The sequence below is a fragment of the Apium graveolens genome, chromosome 4 (assembly GCF_009905375.1).
Source record: "Apium graveolens cultivar Ventura chromosome 4, ASM990537v1, whole genome shotgun sequence".
Classification (NCBI taxonomy): domain Eukaryota; kingdom Viridiplantae; phylum Streptophyta; class Magnoliopsida; order Apiales; family Apiaceae; genus Apium; species Apium graveolens.
This window is the reverse complement of record NC_133650.1, coordinates 3,714,618-3,737,201: the sequence shown is the minus strand read 5'-3', so window position 1 is coordinate 3,737,201 and position 22,584 is coordinate 3,714,618. Positions and strand designations below refer to the sequence as shown.

General features: G+C 33.3%; 3 protein-coding genes across 8 annotated transcripts; 2 read left to right on the top strand and 1 right to left on the bottom strand.

Moving 5' to 3' along the window:
* The first annotated feature begins 2,760 nt into the window (after positions 1–2,760).
* LOC141717495 (uncharacterized) lies at positions 2,761–7,046 on the top strand. Its single transcript, XM_074519601.1, has 8 exons — positions 2,761–3,034; positions 3,822–3,900; positions 5,043–5,086; positions 5,178–5,257; positions 5,398–5,506; positions 5,700–5,713; positions 6,329–6,430; positions 6,715–7,046. The coding sequence occupies exons 1-8, from the start codon at positions 2,923–2,925 to the stop codon at positions 6,835–6,837; spliced, it is 663 nt and encodes a 220-aa protein (XP_074375702.1). The 5' UTR covers positions 2,761–2,922; the 3' UTR covers positions 6,838–7,046.
* Positions 7,047–14,077: 7,031 nt separating this feature from the next.
* Positions 14,078–15,653, top strand: LOC141717494 (protein TOO MANY MOUTHS). The gene has a single exon (XM_074519600.1). It carries the CDS (start codon positions 14,078–14,080, stop codon positions 15,548–15,550), a length of 1,473 nt encoding a protein of 490 aa, XP_074375701.1. The 3' UTR covers positions 15,551–15,653.
* On the bottom strand, positions 15,349–21,156 carry LOC141717493 (uncharacterized). Of its 6 annotated transcripts, XM_074519595.1 has the most exons (9): positions 20,981–21,156; positions 19,902–20,588; positions 19,695–19,823; positions 19,355–19,427; positions 18,981–19,088; positions 18,673–18,750; positions 17,595–17,663; positions 16,177–16,876; positions 15,349–15,404 (listed from the first exon to the last, which is right to left on the bottom strand). In XM_074519595.1, exons 1-8 carry the CDS (start codon positions 21,035–21,037, stop codon positions 16,179–16,181), a joined length of 1,899 nt encoding a protein of 632 aa, XP_074375696.1. In that variant the 5' UTR covers positions 21,038–21,156; the 3' UTR covers positions 15,349–15,404; positions 16,177–16,178. The 6 variants fall into 6 exon arrangements, with proteins under 6 accessions (XP_074375696.1, XP_074375695.1, XP_074375698.1 ...); XM_074519594.1 differs by lacking the exon at positions 15,349–15,404 and having other exon boundaries at positions 15,983–16,876; XM_074519597.1 differs by lacking the exon at positions 15,349–15,404 and having other exon boundaries at positions 15,983–16,876; positions 18,673–18,747.
* Positions 21,157–22,584: the final 1,428 nt, after the last annotated feature.

Sequence of the window (22,584 nt, the reverse complement as noted above, 5' to 3'; positions counted from 1 at the left end):
CTCAAGAGTTCAATTGGCATCTTAAGGACTATTATGATTTTGGGTTTGAATGTGGTGCAAAAACAACGATGATGCAATTTTTCACGAAAATTTACATATTGACCCCTCAAGGTATATCAGTTGGGACGAGATACATTACTCTCAGGCAACATATCTTTTTCTTTCCAAATTCATTATGAATGGCTCTCTATTTATACTTCCAAATACAATAGCATTGTTTGTGTATCGACCATTCAAAGTATATTAGCTATATTAGTTAGGATGAGATACATTACTCTTATGTAACATATCTTTTTCTTTCCAATTTCATTATGAATGACTCTCTATTTATACCTCCAAATACATTAGCACTGTGTGTGTATACCACTCAAAGTACATTAGATATATTAGCTGAGACGGAATACATTATTCTCGGGTATTATATCTTTTTCTTTCCAAACTCATTATGAATGACTCTCTATTTATACCTCCAAATACACTAGCACTGTGTATGTACGTATTCCAGCAAATACTTAGTAAAGAATGGAGAATTTATGATAAACATAACTGGGATGTAACATTAAATTGTAGTTACTGTTTATTGGTATCTTATAACAAGATTTCATGAGAAATTACAAAATGCACAATGTTATTGCAGTTCAGATGCGATCATATCTAGTGAATCAGTGCATGAGCCACCATACATCATTTCAGGTTTTAACTATTAACATTGACAATTAACATCCATTTACAGCGTTACCGTATTAATAGTTTTCTATCTAAATAAACCAAACATAAGTGTAAATCTTATCATTCAAGTCTCTACCTAAAAACGAATATAAGTGTGAATGTGTAAGAAAAGAAGTTTTGTATACATACATACACACACATACACACACATACATAAAATAATATATACAACACTTATGTGTGTTATTTATGAGATTTACTTGAGCATATTTGACATTGAGAACCAGATATTACAACAAGCATTAGTATTTCTCCAAAAAATATTCATTCTGATATTTCTTAATGTATGTATTTAACTACTGTTGACTTAGATATATATGTATTTATAACATAGTTTTACTGATTACCAACATAGTTTTTTGATATCTTTTTTAGTCACATGTGTTTTAAAGGTTCTCATGTCTCATAGTTTTTAAGATTGTGAAACTAAATCAATTCTAAAGGTATGTTGTTTTTCTATCTTCTTTCTGGATGATGAATTGATTGTGCTTACTTGATATTTGATAACATAAAAAATATAGTCCTAATAATTTAAAATATCCATATATTTGTGCGTTAATTTATATATGTGTCATGAACACAATTACTGCATATTGAAATAATTTTATGTCTGAAATTATGTTAATAATCATTCTTGATATGTAGAAATATCATAATGGTAGTGACACAGTTAAGAGTGCAACAAAGAAAATCGTTACCTCTTTTTCATAATGAATTGTTGAATGATATACCAGCCTTTACTCCTTTATCTAAGAAAGTCGTTTTCGCTTTAATATTAAAGCATACTTCCTCCGTTCTTTTCAATTATTTATATTTTCAAGAAAATGTTTTAAGATATATAAAAAGCTTACTCATAACTAGTCAATATAGCTACTCCCTCCGTCCAAATTAATTCTTTACATTTTCCTTTTTAGGATGTCTCTTTCATTTCTTTACATTACACAAACTTACCTAAAATAGTAAACTCTATATATTAAAAAAGGTCATCATCTTATTAATAAATTATACTTACCCCACCCACCTAATGACTATACTCTACCTAATTACTCTAATTTACGTTAATTATACTAAGTACTTGCTTTACCCTCTCTCTATAAACTAAAAAGTTGTCTTCTTTCCCATATTTTTCCACTCTGTCCCCCTCTTGGTTATGCATGTAAGGTTTCGATTCAATGGAATCTCAGCTTAATAACGATTCAACACCGAAAATTAAAACTTATTTAAGGACTTGCATATTTTTGTATAAAGTAATAAAGATTCAACACCGAAAATTAAAACTTATTACAAAGCGGTGGCGGTGATAAAGATTGATTAATCTCATAATCAGTTTCAATTTTCGGTGCTGAATCGTTATTAAGCCGAGACTCCATTAAATTGAAATTTTACATGTGTAACTAAGAGGGGGACAGGGAGGAGAAATACGGGAAGAAGACAACTTTTTAGTTTAGAGAGAGAGTATAGTAAGTACTAGTAGTATAGGGCCTGTTTGATAAAACTAATAAGTCGGCTTATTGACTTATAAGCGCAATAACTTATTGACGAGTGTTTATCGACCCGACTTATAAGTTGAATTTACAATTTATAAGCAGATAAGTTGAATATTAGTAATGACGTATTTTTTCTTAACTTATTTTTTATTTTTCATTTTTTTATCAATTTCAGTTTTGAAATATATTTTTTAAATGTTTATCTAACTCAAAATATAAGAATTAAGATAATTATATTTAAAAATTATTTATTTTAGTTAATTTAAATAAAAAAAATCTGACTTATAAGTTAAATTATCCAAACACTTGTATAACTTATAAGAATTTATCAATTTATCACTTATCAGTCACTTATTTATTTTAAAATTTCTCAAACAGACACATAATTAAGGTGAATTAGAGTAATTAGGTGGGTGCGGTAAGTATAATAACATAATAAGATGATGACCTTTGTTAAATATATAGAGTTTATTAATTTAGGTAAGTGTGTGTAAATGAAATATTTTAAAACGAAACATGTGATTAGTTAATTGCCGATAGGGCCTTTGATTTCAACCCGGTACCTTGTTTGAACTTCTTCTCCTGCTTTGAAAAGAAAACAGATAGATAATACAAAAATATAAAAAAAGAGAAGGAAATAGTAAATTTTGCTATTTTTTCTGAAAAATACACAAAAACTTGTTGAGCTGCTGCTGCTGCCATTACAATGTCTTCAAGCTTCTGTTCTTGTTTGTCCACCCACTTTAAGTCAACACCCACCTTTTCTTTCCCCAAATTTCAATCTTTTTCCACTCTAATTTCAGCTTCTGCTTCCAAAGGTACTATCTTTCAAGATAATATTTATGTTCTGAGCTCTTTTATGCTTTGTTTTATGATTCTTTCTGCAAATTATGTGTCTTTTTGATATGGGGTTTTGTGTATTGTATTTTACTCATCATGGCTGTGTGGGTTTCTTGAATTACGGTTAAATCTCGATGAAGTAATAATTTTTCTGCCGTATCAACATAACGGATGCAGTGTATTTTTACTCTCGATAAATTAATAATTTTTCTTGGTCCCGACCCTATTCTTTTAGAGAGGTTTAACTGTATGCTAATTTGATGATAAACAATTTTGGTGCTGATAAATGGTGACCTTGAATTGATAAGTTCTTTACTAGGTCCAGTTGTAATGTTGATAAAGAAAATGTTAGATGTTGAATTGGGATGAGCAGTTAATGGATTAAAGATATGATGAAAATGTATTGAAACTCGATAAAGTAATAACCTCGCTAAAATAATATCTTTCTCCGGTCCCAACATAATGGACACAATGTATTTTTACTCCCGATAAAGTAATAAACTTGCTAAAGTAATATTTTTCTCGGTCCCAGCTGTATTACTTTAAAGAGGTTTAACTGTAATAGGTACTTATTGTATTCGAAAATCTTTAAGTTTTAATTTTGTATTTTTCTGTTATGTTGGTAGCATTAGATGTTTACATAAATTTAGACTTGTGGTGGATTTCCAGATTTTCTATCAAGTACAGACAGTCTGATGCAGTGCGACTTACAAACTGAATATGAGTCATTTTATTTCTAACCATGTTTTAGCATGTATTTGACAGATGAAATTCCACTACGTCTTGGGTTTTTGGGTCTTGGCATCATGGGTTCTCCAATGGCACAAAACCTCATAAAATCAGGGTATGATTCCATTCATATTAACATGAGCTCAGGCAGTGCCATTTATGATTTTAAAACGTTAAATTTATAGAGAATTTATGTATGTCAGCAAACTTCTAAAAATGGTTTTTTACATGGACAATTATGCAATGCCTAGTCGACACAGAAAAGTCGTCTAACAGCACTTTCAAATCTCATAGAAGCGTTATAATTCTCTACGGCTAATTATTTATTCGCCTCCAGATGTAGCTGATATGACAGTATATTTTTCTCACATGAGTATGCATAATTTTTTCTCACATGAGTATGTAGAATATATATATTTTCCATGATGCACTGGAAAGTTTCAGCTCATAGCACAGGATACCTGTATATCAAGAGTTACTTTCGTAATCACAAACTTTACATTAGAATTTGATAGTTACAAATTTTTGGGTGTATTTTGCAAATGTTTAGACACACATAATTGAACAAATCTTACTTATTTGCGGAAAAAAGGATTTGCGTCTGATCTATAATTCTCGAACATTTAACAAGATAGGAATTAGTTCTTCTTCAGCAATTTTCTACATATCAGGAAAGTGAAAAAATGGTATATATAATCTTTAGCTCTTAACATACCGTCAAAGTGTTATCCCTTCACCTACATTACAATTTACACCAGTACCACTCTTAATATTTTAACTCAACCCCTATACTATGAACTCAGTTCCCATGTTATTGGTTAGGTCTAGTGAAATATTTTTGTGTTCAACATTGCAAAAGTTCAATGTATTTGAAGGTGTATTATTTATCAATTATTTTGAATGCTATTAGTGACACTGATATGGTAAAAAATGAAATGAAAACTGAGACTCAAACAAAAGCTTAAGTCACATTGTTGCATTTTCTGAGCCTATAGATAAATTAGTTTATAACAAGTATGATCTGCGGAAGAACTATATGTTTACTGTAGATCTGATTATCTATATTCTTTATTATTTCAGTAACCTAATTTATTATTTACCTTTTTATTTCCCTGTTTATGTAATGATTATAAAGATTTTTTTGCTAAATAATAATTATAAGAGTACTTTGGTGTATAAGAAGTTTAGCATTTGAATTATGAGTTGTATAATTGATGGAAATATTGTTTTGGACTTGGGATCCTCTTTTGTATGCAGGCTTAGTGCTAAACAGATTATCATTGTCCAAGCTGTGTCATCAGGTACAAAACTCATATATCGTAATTATCATTTTCTTCTGTAAAACTTTAAACTTCTGTTACTTGACAAATGTATCCTGTATTATCTTTTTAGTTAACTTAGATGTTGAAGTTCCTTCTTCTGAATACAAGGAGTTCTCAGTTAAAAGCAAAAAAGAGGGTAACAAACTAAAGGTAATAACTTAAATTATAAAAAGTGACTTGTGTTTATAGAATTATAGTAAATGAATACTTCAGACTTTTGAGATGTATCTTGTAATAATGAATTCCTTTGATGTTCGTGAAATGAATTTTTTTTGCTAGTTTTTGAACAGATCAGTGTTGAGGTATTCGGTGCCAGAACCCAAAAAATATTTGATGATGTGTTCTCTAAAATGGTTGCTGCTGCTCAGCCGATTCCAGGCTTTAGAAGAGTCAAGGGAGGTAATTCATCCCATGATAGGCTTTTGTCTATCCGTCTTGAAGTTATGTTATGCAAAATCCTTTTAGCAGTTGTATCTCACGATTGGAAATGATACCCTTCATTAATTTGATGATATTACTTCCATAGTATTTTAACATATTCTACTTTTTCTATATTTGTTATGTTTCTTCTCAAACGACTGGGAACTATCAGGCAAAACACCCGATGTAAGTTTCTTATCCCTATTGATTAATTATTATCATTATATTGTTTGAAGCACTTTCTATTATGATGTATGGGGAATCATATTGTTTGAAGCAACATTTTCAATTATGAAGGATGGGGAAAGTCAAGTAGAGTCCTAGTTTGATTCATATTAGTGATCTTTAAGTGTTGACATAATGCATAATTTATTCTGTAAGTTAATAGAACTAGCCTTATTGCATCAGCAACATGGGTACTTTTATGTTTGTAGTTTATGTGGTTATATACTATTCAAGTCTACTTAATTCATTTCTTTTTGAGGGGTATTTTGACAATTGTTAAGCTTATTTGGAGTTACATATACAATGCCTGCCTAGGCATTGAACTGCCACCCACACCCACTTAATCTTTGCACGAGAAAGAAAAGAAAACAGAAGAAGTTACTGTGAGGAATCACTGTTGTACCTTGTCATCATGATATAGAAATATACAAACATTTATGATTTAGCTATTCTGATATATCTTGATTAAAACACTTACATATCTGTAGCATTTGCATACTTATTGCATATGCTTCTTTATTTTATTCTTTATATGTAAGTGGTGGTTTAGCTTTTTGCTCATTCATTTTCTGGCAGATACCAAGGAACATCCTCTTAGAAGTTCTTGGACCTTCTAAGGTGTACAAGGAAGTAATCAAGAAAGTAATAGACTCTGCAATATTTGAATATGTTAAAAAGGTAGGTATACACTATATATTAAAATCATCTTTTGGATACACCCTTGTTCTCTACTTGTCCAAATTATTCCAACAAAGTTTGGCTAATATCATGTTCAAATTATTCCAACAAACTTAGTGGCACAAGTTGTTTGAACGCCGTGCATTTATAAATATTGCACTTATTATAATTAAGAATGTTTGCTTCTAGTATTAAGATAATACAGCTATTTGGTTCGGAAGTTTTGAAGATATTGAATCCACATTTCTCTTACCGCTCTGTTATTCTACATATATATGGTGCAGGAGGGATTGACAGTCGGTAAGAATGTGAGTGTTGAACAGAGTTTCGAAGATCTTGAAGCCATATTTGAGCCTGGTGGCAGCTTCAAATTTGACGTGGTTGTTCAGTGTCAACAATCACCGTAAAGTATTTTTTTGTTCTTTTTCCTTTCTTTTCTAGATATTAACAAAAGAAATAGGATAATCATCTGATATAATCTCTATACTTGTAGTTCATAACAGTTTAAATTTTGAGAATATCTGTAACCTACAAGATACCGTTCCTAACTGGAAACTATAGTTCCTGTTGTATAATACTGGGGAGCAGGAGGTATATACAATCTACTTTGATGGTAGTTCTTATGAACTTGATACAGTACCCATCTTGCCTCTGATTCCGGGGTCTTGAGAACTTGAACACCGCCATCACTAGGCCGCAATGCATACTAGTTAGGATAATATGGATGAGCTGCGATGACAAGAAGATACAGCTGTGTAATTGCAGCAAAAAGCAGTGTTAGAGAAGGGTAAATTGATTGGTTTAATTGCGTGTGTTCTTTACCACACATAACTTGGGCTTGCAGTGTACTAAGCTTTAGGTCTAATATGACACTTTGAACTGAGTGCTGCAGTGAAGACAATAATGTTCCTAATCTGAAAAGCCGCCGATACCAATTCGATGTAGCATCAGTAAACTCAAACTCTATGCACCTCTTTAATTTGAAAATCTACTGCTTCAGTTTTTCCATAGAAAATGTAATGACCTACTTCCTCGTCCCACTTTATCTGTCTTTATCTGTCTAGTTTGGCTTTTATGCGTAATTTAATGTGTATTGATCACATAGCTCCGTTGATTATTTTTGAAAATTTCTTTTTGTGAATAAAAAATTAAGATTTGAATTTTTATTCACAAAAAGAAAATTTAAAAAATAATTAACGGAATTTTATGATCAATGCACCTTAAATTACGTGCAAGAGTCAAACTGGACAAAAAAATTGGGACGAAATGTCTATCATAATTTTTGTCAATTTTTACGTTTCTAAGTAATTATTAAGTTGTACTCCTCTCCATCCTACTGAATTGTTAACATTGTTCAGTACAAAAAATTTAAACAAATTCAATAAGACGGATTGAGTAATAAATAAGAAACCACTTCTTTTTAAGAATAGATATAAACTCTCAATATGTTATTGTTATTCCCAGTGGACTAACAATGAGATTTACAGAAAGGGGGTTGAATGTAAATCTCAAAAATTTTTCAAGTTTTGAGCAGTTTGTAAGACTGAGTGTTTGAGTGATCAAATGTGTGTGAATTGCTTGGAGCTGATGCAGACAGATATATATTCAAACACAAATGTAATGAACACAAAGAACTTAAAAACTTTTCTGGTGGATTTGTTGTTCCACCAGAGATGTGTTATTTCAGGAAATCTGTGATTCAAAAACTAAATCACAGTTGCTTCCTAGTACAAACTAGATGATTTTCTCTCTTGATATTTCTAAACAGCTCAGGGAAAAATCCACTTCTAATTACTAGCTACTACTTGGTTTATATAACACCAAGTTTACAAGTGAAGACAAAGATAAAGTACAATAAGACAATAGTTCTCCACTTGTTTCTGTTCCATTTTTATCCAGTGTAATATGGAATTATCTGTTGACTTTCCATTATGAACCAGACTAAAAACGGCTGCTTTTTCTGTTGTTCCTGAAATAAGCTACCACATCTCTGTCAATCCATGTGCCTCTGTCAGCTTTGTTAACTGTCACTATCAACTGCTATGAGACTGAGCATCCGTTGAAACTTTCATCCGTTGATAGCTTTATCCGTTGATGCTCTAGCAGTGCATCCGTTGAAACTTTCATCCGTTGATGGCTTTATCCGTTGATGCTCTAGCAGTTGAAGCTTTATCCGTTGAAGCACTTATCCGTTGATGGATATTATCCGTTGAAGCGTTAGAGACATCCGTTGAAGCGTTAGAGACATCCGTTAAAGCTTAGTTTCTTATCCGTTGAAGGTCTTCAATATCCGTTGACACTTCTTCACTTATACAAAATTACAAGACATGAAATATTTACAATTAGCCCTCCTATTTGTACATCCATTAGTAGTCAACATGACTGATTATCTCCTAACAACATCTAAGAATTACAGCTTGAAATCAGAGAGTGAGATGTGCTACAATACCAAACTTATTGCTAAGTAAGGCTACTCCTTCAACGGATAGCCAAGATGGTCTTATCCGTTGAGGCTACAAACACTAGATTTCTACTTAAGTGTTTTGCTGAACTTATCATCAAACTAATACACATATTCCTAACAGTTATACATCTCAACCGAAAACTAAATTCGAACGGGATATTGTAATATCCCATATTTTCAAATATTATTATTATAATTATTTGGAATTATTTATGTGATTTTAGGTGAATTTTAGTAAATTATCTGATAAGTGGAATTAATGTTTGGATGTTTAGATGTGATATTATTTGAATATTTGAATTATTATATGTCCAGAATAAAATATAGATAATTGTGATATTTTTCTGGTAATTTTTGGACTGTTAGATGATTTTATAATGATTTATGAATTATTAATTATTTTCTGAATAATTACCAAAATTATTTTATAAAGCCGGGAATCGTCCAAATTCAACCGTTTTTGCGTTTTTACAACCCGAAACTCTTCCGAAAACTCCTTCCTAACCTAATCGGGTAATTCCGGACATTTTCCGTGTTTTGACTTTTTCGATTCGGATTACGGTTTGACCCGTGCGCGGCCCGACGCAATATTTTTGATACGATAGTTATTTCGGTAATCAATAAAACCCGTATTTTCGAGAGACGGGATATTTTTATATTATTCTCGTATATAATATTTTATAAAAAGCTCGGTTTTGATAATTATCTAATTTTGGTATTGAATCGGATCGTTATTGCAGTTACTTAGCGGCTAAGCAACTAATTTAATGATCCAAAATGATCCAAAACGATCCAGAACGATCCAGAACGATCCAATATTCCATAAATATAAATAGCCTATTTCTTATTTCGTTTATTCCGTTTATTCAATTGCAACCAGTTAAAACATCGTAAATACAGAGAAAAACCCGAGAAAACCGATACGTTCCCGAGAATCAAACACACGAACGAAGGCGTTATCGAACTCCGATTCGGGCGTGCAGCATATCAAAACGAAGCTCTCGGAATCCTCTATCTGAATCAATCATCAGTTTATTTCCAGAAATCACAGTAATTTTCTTATTTATTTAATTATATTCGAATTATTTGATAATTAAATTACGAATTTTTGTTCTTGATGTTGTTGATGTGATTTGATGCTTCCATGTTGTAGAGCATGTTTTTCTGGTCGATTTGGTATATTATACTTCAAAAATAGGGTTCAGTATCATATAGAAATTAAGGTTTGATTTTCTGAAAATTCTCTGAAAAATTGTTCTTGGTGTTCTTGAAGAGTTCTGTGAATTAAACTCGAATTTGAAGGTGATGCCGACTTCAGATTTCGATGTTCTAGTAACCAAAATGAAGCCCTCGATTTGTTCTTTCATAATTCCTTATCATAATCATCAAACGATAAGTAATTTTTCAATTCGTAATTTTAGGGTTTATGTTCGAATTTGGGTATTTTTGATCCTAGGGTTATTGATCGATTTTGATGATGGGAATAGCTTCCTGGCATGAATTGCAATCGATTCATATATTTACTTGCAACAAACGATCATTAAATGGATCAAAACGAGTTTTTATTTTTTTGTGTTTTCGATTCTTTAATTCGATTTTCTGATCAAACAGATTGTTTTATGTGTTTGTTATAAATAGTATTAGATTGTACGAGTTGTAAGGGTCATTTTGACGTATAGAACGTCGAAGATGGCTAAGAAACTGTGGAATTTGTTGTTGGCCGGAAAAGCTCGGCCTTGCCGGCTTTAATGGAGGTCACCGGAAACTGGAGAACACCGGTGGTGTTCTTCGTTCAACCCGACCCGTTCCTGACCCGTTTTCTGACCCGAAGTTTACCCGGTTTTGATTCTGTTTTCTGCTATTTCAAAACCAAAAGCGTGTTTCTGGATTTTCTTTTTACAAATAATTCAAAAATCCTATTTTTAATTTCTGAAAATTCATTTTTATTTTAAAAATCATTATTTTAATTCTGAAAATTTATTTTAATTCAAAAATAAATCCAAATTATTTTGTTAATTAATTTTAGTTGATAATTAATTATTTAATTAGTCAATTAATTTATATATTAATTGATTAATTAATTTAATTAGTTATTAATTAATTTTAATTGATTATTTAATTAGATTTAATTATTTAAAAATTGATTTAAAAATTCTGAAAAATAGTTTCGAGCTTTAAAATATTATTTTAAATTATTTTACAAGCTCGATAATTCTTATAAAAATATTTTAGGGTGTTCGAACCCTATTATTTTATTATTAAAATGATTTAGAGACCGTTTTAATTTCGAAAAATGTTCAAAAATTCATAATAAATCAACCGTTCGTCTGTTTAATATGAAACGAACGCGTACAGACTCAGAAAAATATTCCGCTTTCAATAAAAATACTTTCGAGACCCAAATCCTTTTGTTTTGAAAGATCGTTTGTTTTACGAATCATTCTAAGTCGATTATTTATCGATAAATCATATTTTTGACCTGATTTCAGTTTTAAACATATCGAGTCGACCCTTCTGATGAACCGAGTCTTATGTGATATGAATTATGTGATATATGAGTTATGTGCTTATGTGTGATGTGAATTAGGTGTGTATGTGGATCAAGGGTCCTATGTTTGTCTGTTATATTTATGTGTGGGTCACAAGAATCTCTGTGTTTATCTGTTTTAATTATATGTGGGCTATCGTATGGGTAGACGATAGGATTTTGACGCGTAGTTCGTCGAGTGGTTACCGTTTAGACGATTAAAGTTCTATATTTTAATTATAGATGCGGATTATTCGAGTTGATCGGAACAAGACGTTGGATAAAGAATGAGATGGAATGGTATTGGGTATCTGGCTTCTAGCAATCGCAGGAGCAGCATATCAGTCAAGTGTTGAAAAGAAGGACGGTGATGTTTTAAGACAGAATTTCAGAATAGATGCGTGTTTGCGAGTGTGACTAACTGCTAAAAACCCAAAGGCAAGTACACTAACCTCACTTATCATTCAAGTGACGTTTATTTCGATTCATATTATGCAAGTACACTAACCTCACTTATCATTCAAGTGACATTTATTTCGATTCATATTATGCAAGTACACTAACCTCACTTATCATTCAAGTGACGTTTATTTCGATTCATATTATGCAAGTATACCAACCTCACTTATCATTCAAGTGACGTTTAATTCGAATTATATTATGCAAGTATTGTTTTCCCTATTCTCTGTTCGGAATAGATAAATGTTTTACATATCGCTGAATTAAATAATTCTGTTTACGCAATACTCATCTGCTATTCTATATTCAGAATAGTCAAGTGATTTTACTTATCCAATTTCTGGATTTATAAATATTTTGGATTTTGAGAAAAGTGATTTGGTTGTGAATATTCCTACCCAAGAATTGGGGGAATAAAATTATTTCGGGTGTCGAATATTATGACCCCTTTTTCAATAAAAGGTTTTGAGGTTTGATGGTTACTGGTAGCGTAAGAGGCCGAGGCACCGGTCCAGCGTGAGCTATTATACAGAAGTGTAATACGGAAGTGTAATATCTTACAAGGCTTGTTATGCCTTTTCTTGGCGCCCTATAGGTACCGTATGTCTTCGGGATACGGGTAGTACCTATATTTACGGTATGGCTGCGGGATACCGGTGTTGTTTCGTGACTGATCATCAGGAACAGCATAGTGCATAATTGGTTCCAATCTAAATAGATATCTAAAATTCTTTATTGTTTTGATAATCATAGCATAAATGATTTATCAACTGATTCTGTTTTGGATTAAAAGTACTGATTCTGTTTTGGATTAAAAGTACTGATTCTGTTTTGGATTAAAAATACTGATTCTGTTTTGGATTAAAGTGAATTGTGGTTTTGATTCAGTTTCTTATTTTTGCTGATACTTACGTTGTTGTTAAATATCAAAGGTGGTATTAGTATAGATGATTGATGTTGACTTCAGTATGGAATGTTGTGAGCATCAAAGTTCGTGTTAATATCTAATTTGATATGACAGCAAAATAAGTATTAATTTCAAGAGTTCGGTTTGAGTAAAGTTTATGATTCAATCCATAATCATTGTTTCATGTTATTGTGGTTTACGATATTTCCGTAAACACTGCTTTACGAGTTTTATTCTCGTCAAGATTCAAAGTATTGCTGAAGCCTTTCGCTTGAAAATATCAAAAAGAGTTTATAATTCAGCAATTATGACTTTAAATGTTCTGCTCTAATGCAGAAACGGTTTTATATCAAAAGACCCTATATATGCTATAATTATCTTGCTGAGCATTTCTTCCGCTCATACTTGCCTGTTTTTAAATTTAACCTCCAGTGAGGATTAGCTTGCGCTACTTAGCTGCGAAATTCGAGGAAGCAAAGAAGAAGCTCTTGGAAGGTGGTTGGTCCAGGGTTTGCGGACTGGTGTAAGTTTTATTGTGTAAAGTTATTTATATTAGATTATATTATAGTTGTATATTTTATTTGGGCCTAGTATACTTCATTTCGAAGTTATACTAGTGGGTTTAATTGTGAGTTGGAATTTATTGAAAAGAGTTTTAAAAGAAAGTGAGAAAAATTATTTGTGGAATTTGGATTTCTTGTTTCTAGAACTGTAACCTTAAAAGATCTTGGATTAGTTTGGGGTCATAAATGATAAATATCTTCCGCTGGCATTTATTTATTGATTTAACAGGTTATTTTAGATTGAGATTTCATCGTGACGACCAAATCCTCTGACCCCGGATTTGGGGGCGTTACAGATATACCGCGTTATGTTTTGTTTTTTCCCATCTAAAATGAATACTCTTGTGGGAAAAATGGCAGAATGCTGGAACATGTCCTAATGGAAATAAAAGGGAAAGTCAGAACAGAAAAATTATTATGCATCATTTTATTTTGTATCATATCATTTAAGTGCAGGAATTCCCACTTGTATTTTTGGGCCAGATGTGCATAGTACTGTTCTGTAACAAAATCATTTTACTTCATTTTTTTGCAATCAATACATGAGCCCAGTTGTTGAATCATAATATAATTCAGAAGCATTTCTCGTGAAGCACATTAATGTTGCAACCTTGTGTATTTATTCCTATACCTCCTCAGATCCGTGAGCTCATTACTATGCTGGTCTCATTAGCCTTGCACTTTTTAAACAACCCCAACTTCAACACAATAGCAACACACACTCAAAATGTGCTTCTCTAGCTTACTGCATTTTACATTGTCACTAACTCTCCTTTGCCTTCCTCTAGGCAAGGCATTTACGGTGATCATGTCGGATTCTGGCGCCCCGTCTGCTCTGGTGGATGCTCCGCAAATTGGGAGCTCGATGAACAACAACGGAGCAAGGACTGACAAGCACGAACAGGAGGCAGTTTACGACATTATGAAAGCTACTGGGAATGAATGGGCAACTGATATTCCTGACGTTTGTCGAGGTCGATGGCACGGGATTGAGTGCATGCCTGACAAGGACAATGTGTACCACATTGTATCACTTTCCTTTGGTGCATTGTCTGATGATACTGCATTCCCAATTTGTGATCCAAAACGATCCTTTATCTCGCCTTCCATCACTAAACTTCATCATCTTCGCGGCCTTTTCTTCTACGGCTGTCTGACAAACAATCCTCAGCCTATTCCTTCTTTCTTGGGAAAATTGGGATCCACATTACAGACATTAGTTCTCAGAGAAAATGGACATGTGGGGCCTATACCAAATGAACTTGGCAATCTCACTCGTTTACGAGTTCTTGATCTTCACAAAAACAACCTGAACGGTTCAATTCCAGTCTCACTTGGTCGAATTACTGGTTTAAGGTCATTAGACCTGAGCGTAAACAAGTTAACCGGTTCAATTCCAAGTGTAACATTTTCGGGTTTAAACATACTAGACCTCAACCAAAATCTCCTCACCGGCTTTATTCCAACCACTATCGGAACTTGCCATTCTCTACTTAAACTCGATTTAAGCCATAATCGTCTCTCTGGTTCAGTCCCTGACTTGATCAATCACCTCAGCAACCTAGTTCTCTTAGACATAAGCTATAACAGTCTATCCGGTCCTCTTCCAGCTTCACTCGAAGGCATGAAATCTCTACAAGCCTTAATGTTGAATGCAAATCCAATGGTGTACTCAACAATCCCGGATAACGTGTTTGATGGTCTGAACAATCTAATGATCTTAGTCCTGTCAGAAATGAATTTACATGGACCAATACCAGAGTCATTAGGCCTTTTATCCAGTCTCCGAGTCCTCCACCTTGATGGAAACCGATTAAATGGTTCTGTTCCATTAACTTTTCGGAACTTAAGCAATCTCGGTGAGCTTAGACTAAACAACAATGAGTTAACAGGAAGAGTTCCTCTGGGAAGGGAAATGGCTTGGAAGATGAAACGGAAACTGAGGCTGCACAATAACTCGGGGCTTTGCTACGACGAAAGGAACGGTTCAGCTGATGATTTGGACTTACTATTCGACTCTGGAATCAGGCATTGTGGAACACAGAGCAGCGGAGCTGGAAAAACAGTACAACATATTTCAGCAGACACAGATATGGTTGGAAAATCAAGTAGAAGTTCAGCTGCGACAGATCATAAGTCGTTAGTTCTTTCGACTCTGCTTCAGCTGGTGATCATTTTTGTGTACATTGCAACACAGTGAGTCAGTGAGGAAGGACAATATCTGTACATTGTTTATACAAATGTAATATTGCAAATGTAACATCCTAGTATTTATCTTTCTATTGATAAAACCTTCTATCTCATTTTCACATCTTCGGTAATTTTTTCGCAAAAATGACCAAGTGTGACGTTGAACGAACATCTCACTCAGAAGCTGCATCCAAGTGTGACTTTGAACGAACACTCAGAAGCTGCATCCAAGTGTGACGTTGAACGGACATCTCACTCAGAAGCTGCATTAAGTCGAAACGACAGTAGCGATTCACAATATGCAGCTCAAACTCGGGACGAAAAACAGATACCTCTAAATATGTACAGTGTGTAGGTACAGGAGAGGTAGTCAGGTAAGAAATGCAGGTGTTCAGTCTTTCATCAAGTTAGTTTTAGCTATAATTTTATTTTACTCCAATGCTAAAACTGGTATTTCTACATAATTATAGAAGGCAACAATTTTCGAAAACAACACACAAAAGCAGCATATTAGATTCGCAATTTCCGACCCATCAAATGTCACATATGAGAGAAAAATGGTAGGAGTGTTGCAGCTACAAGGCTAAATGTCAACTGAGACATACAAAAGTTTAAGTTTGAATATTTCTCCGGTACCTTCATACAAGGCCTTTCAGACGATTAAGCGACCTCTGAATATTTTCATATTGATCTTTTCTCTTTTCAGAAAGCAATAAAACCTCGTCACAATGATCCCTCTTGGTTTCCAGATTCCCAATTCCAATTCTTTCTTTGTCCGCCTCCTCTTTAAGCCTGTGTGTCTTAGCTATGAGCTTTTCAATTCTTTGCAGTTTTGACTGGTAATCAGTTTGCGCAATGATCAAGTTACTTCCAGCATTGGCTAGCTCCTCCCTGGCAGCATTAACATCAGACATACTTTTATCATAAGCAACTTTCAAATCTAAATCCGGGCATGTGTTCTTCTCGTTGACTTCTTTGAGTTCCTGAAAAAGCTTGATCAACTTGCAAACTTCACCATGAAAAGCTCCATAATCAACTTTTAGTGACTTCAATCCGATGAAGCACTTATTAGCACTTCGCACCATGTCAGCAGTATCCAGTTTATGTGCAGTTCTTACTAGGTGTTTCACCAACTCATCCTTGAGTACAACCGCCGCAGCCATAAGTATTTCGAGATTCTCCCCTGAAGTTTCGATATGGGAAGGTGATTTGGATACGGGCATAAGCATTGATAAATGGTCAAACTCGGGTTTTGTTTCTTCTTCATCTGAGGATATATCAAGAAGCATTACCTCCTCAACTCCGATATTTTCAACTTGTTCTTCCTTTTCATGACCTATAACAATGTCGTATGTCAGTATAGAGAACATCGTGCTGATACATAATCATAACCAGTACCATATCCAGTAATTCATAACCAAGTATATAAGTTGTTTAAAAGCTAATTCTTAAAGTGCAAGTTACTCGGTTGATTCCCGGAAATTAGTTGAGACTAGAGACTTTGTTTGTGGATCACGGTCTCACACACTAATCCCTAGGCTTTGAATTTGGAAACCTAAAGTAAAGTCACTCGCCCGTTCAAACTCTTACGTTCTTATTCAAACGGGCGCTCTGGAATAGTGCTGCCCTGATAAGAGGGGCAGGTCTCTACACAAACAGGCGGTTGAAGAGAGGTTCTGAAAGAACTACAGATAGGGAAAGTCACCTGCTAGGCTAGTACTTTTCTTTTATTGATAGTCAATCAATGGTTTGTATACCATGGGCTAGCCTCCCCTAATTCCAACACTGTGTGTGTCTCTTTCCAGAAGCAAGAAAAGAAAAGGGTAATGAGTTATTTTCATATATAAATGGTACTGGAGGAGGTTGAGTGGCAAGATGGTCTTCTTCTTGATGCTGATGCACCTCCTCTGATATCATAAATGTATAAATACAACACCAAATATTGCCTAGACTCATAAATCTTATATGACTCAGAAACATGGAGATCTCTTCTCTTACATTTTACATTTTATAGCAAGTAAATGAATACGTAAAAAGAAACACAAAAGGATGACCTTCATTTTCTTGTTGTTGATCCTTCAATGCTCCTCTCTGCCCATCTTCTTGTTGTTGCTGTCCAAGTCCTTTGAGTTCAAAAATTTTTAAAGACAACCAATCACTAGCAGTCTAAACAATAATGAACTACTAAAGTCCTCCATAAGTATAACAAAAACATATTCGCACACACAAGCAGTATACACATAGTATTATCATTTCAAGTCCTTTGAGTGCAAAAATTATAAAAGACAAAAACAATCAACTAGCAGCCTAACCAATCATGAACTACTCTAAAGTACTAAATAAGTATAACAAACACAATGCGCACACACAACCATTATACACATCGTATAATCATGTCTTGCGTAAGAAAAAGACCATCCTTCAACTATAATAATGCCAATCACCTAATATCAAATCTCAACTTTATAACCGGATTTAAGAAATTTCTAACACAAAGCATCATTCTTAAAATTTCTCAAGTTCTTACTGACATTAGGATCAGTAATTAAACTAGTCGAAAATCCAACACCATCATATCCAACAAAAAAATTCCACGCCACATTAAAAACCAAAGCTCCAGATTTAAGTAATTTCTAACACAAAGCATCATTCTTAAAAATTGTCAAGTTGTTACTGATATTAGGACCAATAATTAAACTAGTCGAAAACACTATATCATCATAATTCCCAACAAATTTCCACACTGCATTAAAAACCAAAACTCGAGATTTAAGTAATTTCTAACACAAACCATCATTCTTAAGAATTCTCAAGTTCTTAAAACAATAGGATCAATAATTAAACTAGTCGAAAATACGATATGATCATAACCACCAACAAATTTCCACACCACATTAAAAATCAAAACTGGAGATACCGGAATTCATCTGTCGTTGAGCATTCCGTATGCTTCAAATAGAAAATCAAGCAAGTCTCGAACGTATCCATGTTCATATACTCATCCAAAGTCGAAGACGCATTAAAGAAAGCCTTATCTAACACTCTAGTCAAATCAATCATTCTTTTCATGGGTACATCACTAGATAGTTGCATTTAACGATCAAATAATCATTAAGCACAGAAAAGATGTACCTTCTTCTGGTCCACGAGTTCTCGATTTAGTGGGACAGGGAGGAGGAGTGATCGGCGGGAATCGGTGGTCTACCACTACTTAACAATGAGACACAAACAAGAATAACAATGTAGTTAAAAATAGAATATTACAAGTTCAAAAAGCAATCAGAAAGTACTTCAACAACCAATACTCAACAAGAAAAAAACTACCCGTAACAACCCCTTAACCAATTAAGCACAACTCTAAGGAGTAAACAACTCATGATAATTAAGCACAACTCTAAGGAGTGAACAACTCATGATAATTAAGCACAAAAAAAATGTACCTTCTAGTCCATGATTACTCGATTCAATGGGACTATGACGAGGACTGATCAGCAGGGAGCGTCTGCCTGTGGGAGGACTGATCCGCGGGGAGCGGTGGTCTTCCACTACTTAACAATGCGACACAAATAACAATTACAACAGCGCTAAAAAAAAATAGAATATCACAAGTTGAAAAAGGTAATCAAAAAGTACTTCAACTACCAATACTCAACAAGAAAAAAACTACCAATACTAAACGTCTAAACAAGAAAAAAACTAACCCGAACAACCCCTAAACCAATTAAGCACAACTCTAAGGAGTAAACAACTCATGATAATTTAGCACAACTCTAAGGAGTAAACAACTAATGATAATTAAGCACAATAAATGTACCTTCTGGTCCACGAGTGATCAGCGGGGAGCGGGCAGGACTGCTGGGGCTGGGGCAATAGTCACATTGAGAAATCTAGACAACAAATGGAATTTATTAGATTTGATGAAACTATGTGTTATCTCGCTATCTATATTGTATGAAACTATGTGTATATGTTGGAAATCAGAACTGATTTCAAGGAACAGTTGTAACTATATTAATATGATAGATTAGTGATCTAATTTCCAGATTTGAAGCCATAAATCATGGTTGTAAATATGCCGTAAAGTCCTATAAATTAATTCTCAATAAACATGAAATATTATTCCTCCAGAAATACAATTTCAAGTGTATACTTACCTCGCATTCCAAAAGGCTGGTCCTCCAGCTTTCGACGGTCTTGCGCTGGGAAGTGTAGTTTTGCAGTGGGGGTGAAGTGAACGTCTTGATCTTAATGCCGAGTGAGGACATCCTCTCAAACAAGATAGTCTGCCATAAACAGAAAATCATAAACCATACAAAATAAGTACATCCAATGAAACTACAAATGAAAATTACTAATGATACCTCAAGGACGGGAGCACATCCGGTAAAATTATGTTGCCCCGAGCAATGTACAGAACAAATATGCTTATGGAGGTCAGAGATGGACTCCATAAGATGACCGTGAATTGCTTTTGCCCAATTCACTTTCTCAAATTTTTCCAAATCCGAGACGTACCTCCACAAAGTGGGGCGAGGCTGCTTAGGATTGGAATAACAAAGAGCAAACTGCTCAATATAGTAGTAATTCAAGAGCTGGACAAACAATATTTTGTGTTCTTCTTTCTCGACACTCATGTCATTTATTAGTCTTTTTAAATTATCTGGCGTCATCTTTTGTTCCCGCCCTATATTCAAAACATCCTTTCGGAGTTTATATAGAGCTTCGGGATATTTAGCAGAGATACATTTTGTTTCCTCGCGGAAAACATCAAAATCTATATCGGTATCATTCACAGTGATCCCGAGAACATCAGCCACCTCTTTGGGGCAAAAACTAAAAACTTTTTCATTAATAAAAATCTTATTCTCGCTAAGGCTATAAAATGAAGAGATTGTCTCTACAAGTGCAGCTGAACTTTCTTTATTATTTTTTATAGATGCAAGAGAAGCCAATTTAGAATTTTTAAAAAGTTCCTTTTTTTCACAACTTAAATTAAAATCTGAAATTTTTTTCAAGCTACTCGTAAGCTTGACGGGTTGCCGATTAACCTGCATACAACGAAACACACGTGACAGAAACATTAGGTCTGTGATTCAACACAATAAATATAGGGATTTTAGTAACTAACTCCCGTACAAACGAGCTCTTCTTTCTTATGGGTGGTTGAATAATAAATGTTAATGACCCATGCATTCGCATCAATTCCACCAATAAAAAGAGCCCATTTTTATTGGAGTTAGTGATTTGGGCACACATTAGAAAAACCCCGATAATTAAAAAAACCGATAAATATAACAAAACGCAATAAACTAAAACACGCAAATTTAAGGCTCCCTTAAGATTGAGGCTCAGGAGACACCAATCTTGGACCTTAAAAATGCAAACTGAGTCGAGCTAAAAGTTTTGGATGTTGCAAATCAAAACAGAGATCGTAAACAACCTTGGCTCGGTGCATGTTGGGTTCGTTTGCAGGTGTCGAAGACGAAGAAGTAGCCATTGTATATGAGAGGGGAGTGTATAAGAGAAAAGACTGAGAGACGAAACGGAGAGTGTGTAGAGATTAGATGAGAGAGATTTATGAAGTTAAAGAAAGGTAGAGGATGAAATGAGAAATGAGAAGAGGGTAATCAAATCAATCGATCATTAATGCAATGTACTAACTCCGTACTCTCATTTCTTTACCGTTTTTTTCACATGACATTTTAAAGCAACTATAAAATATATCTCCATAATTTATTTTTAAAATTTTTTTTGGAATGAAAGTTTAAATATTATATTTTTATTTAAAAAAAATAAAAATAAAAAAATATTATGCAACTATATTTAATAAAAGAATTAAAGTGTGTACCAAGCCCCCGTCCCCCAATATAAAGAATTGAGAAAAAATGACAAAAATAGCCATTTTTTAAAAAATTTAACCAAAATAGCGATTCTGAGAAAAGTTGACAAATTTTAGCCGATTGAATACTCCACTGTCACTATCAGTTGGGTATCCTAATTTGTATAAGATGATAATACTCCACTGACTCTGGCAGTTGGGTATCCAATCAGTTAAAGTTGGCCTATTTTTCAAAAATAGGTCATTTTTGTTAATTTTGTAAAAAAAATACGCTAAATTTGTCCTTCACCCAAGAATTGAGGGGGACGGAGGGAGTAATGGTGTAGTTGAATAAAGATGGGTTTAGCTTGCAAGCAGTAAATACGAGATAGTTTACGTTCAATTTTTGCACATATTTACATCCACTTTTTGTATGCATTTTGAAATTTTTATAAATTATAATTTTATAATTTCTTTTTTAAAAAAATAGTAAAAATTAAATATAAAATTTGTATTCAGAAAAAAAAATTAAATAATATGTAATTATATTTTAAAGAAATACTAAAAAATATATCGAAAAATAACATAAACAATCCGAGTACTAGTGGAGCGACCGATAACATTGAATGTGAAGTGCAGAGAATATGTGTTTCTACGTGTTTGTAGTTGAATTATCTAACTAAGATCGAGGTGAGTTCAGACTTCAGAGCAGTTGAATTATATTCCCTGTGTATCATTGAGTTCCATACGGTATTTTTTGACACCTTTTCGATACTTCTCTGCAGTATAATTTTATTATATATTTTTTAATTTTTTTAATTCAAAAATAAATTAAAAAGTATATATTATAAAACTATACTTTATACAAGTCTTGAAATATGTATAAATAATAAACTTAAAGAACATAAAAGGATGGAAGGAATAAATATTTACATAGGAAAAGGGGGAGCAGAACGGGAACTTAAATAAATTATCGTTAATTTTTAAAGACAAGTCTAGGCTTTTTCTTTTGTTGAAGACATAGAATAACATTTCTACTGATTTTAATAAATCATGATTTTATAAAAATTTCTTTTATAACCTCAATTAAGCCAAGACTTAGGTCTAGAGTAGCCTTTTATTCCGCTCCCAAGAATAGTACTCTCTGTCTTAAAAAACTTATTTTTTAATGACTTTTTATGGTATATATGATAAGTGATTGGATACTAATTTATGTATAATTTATA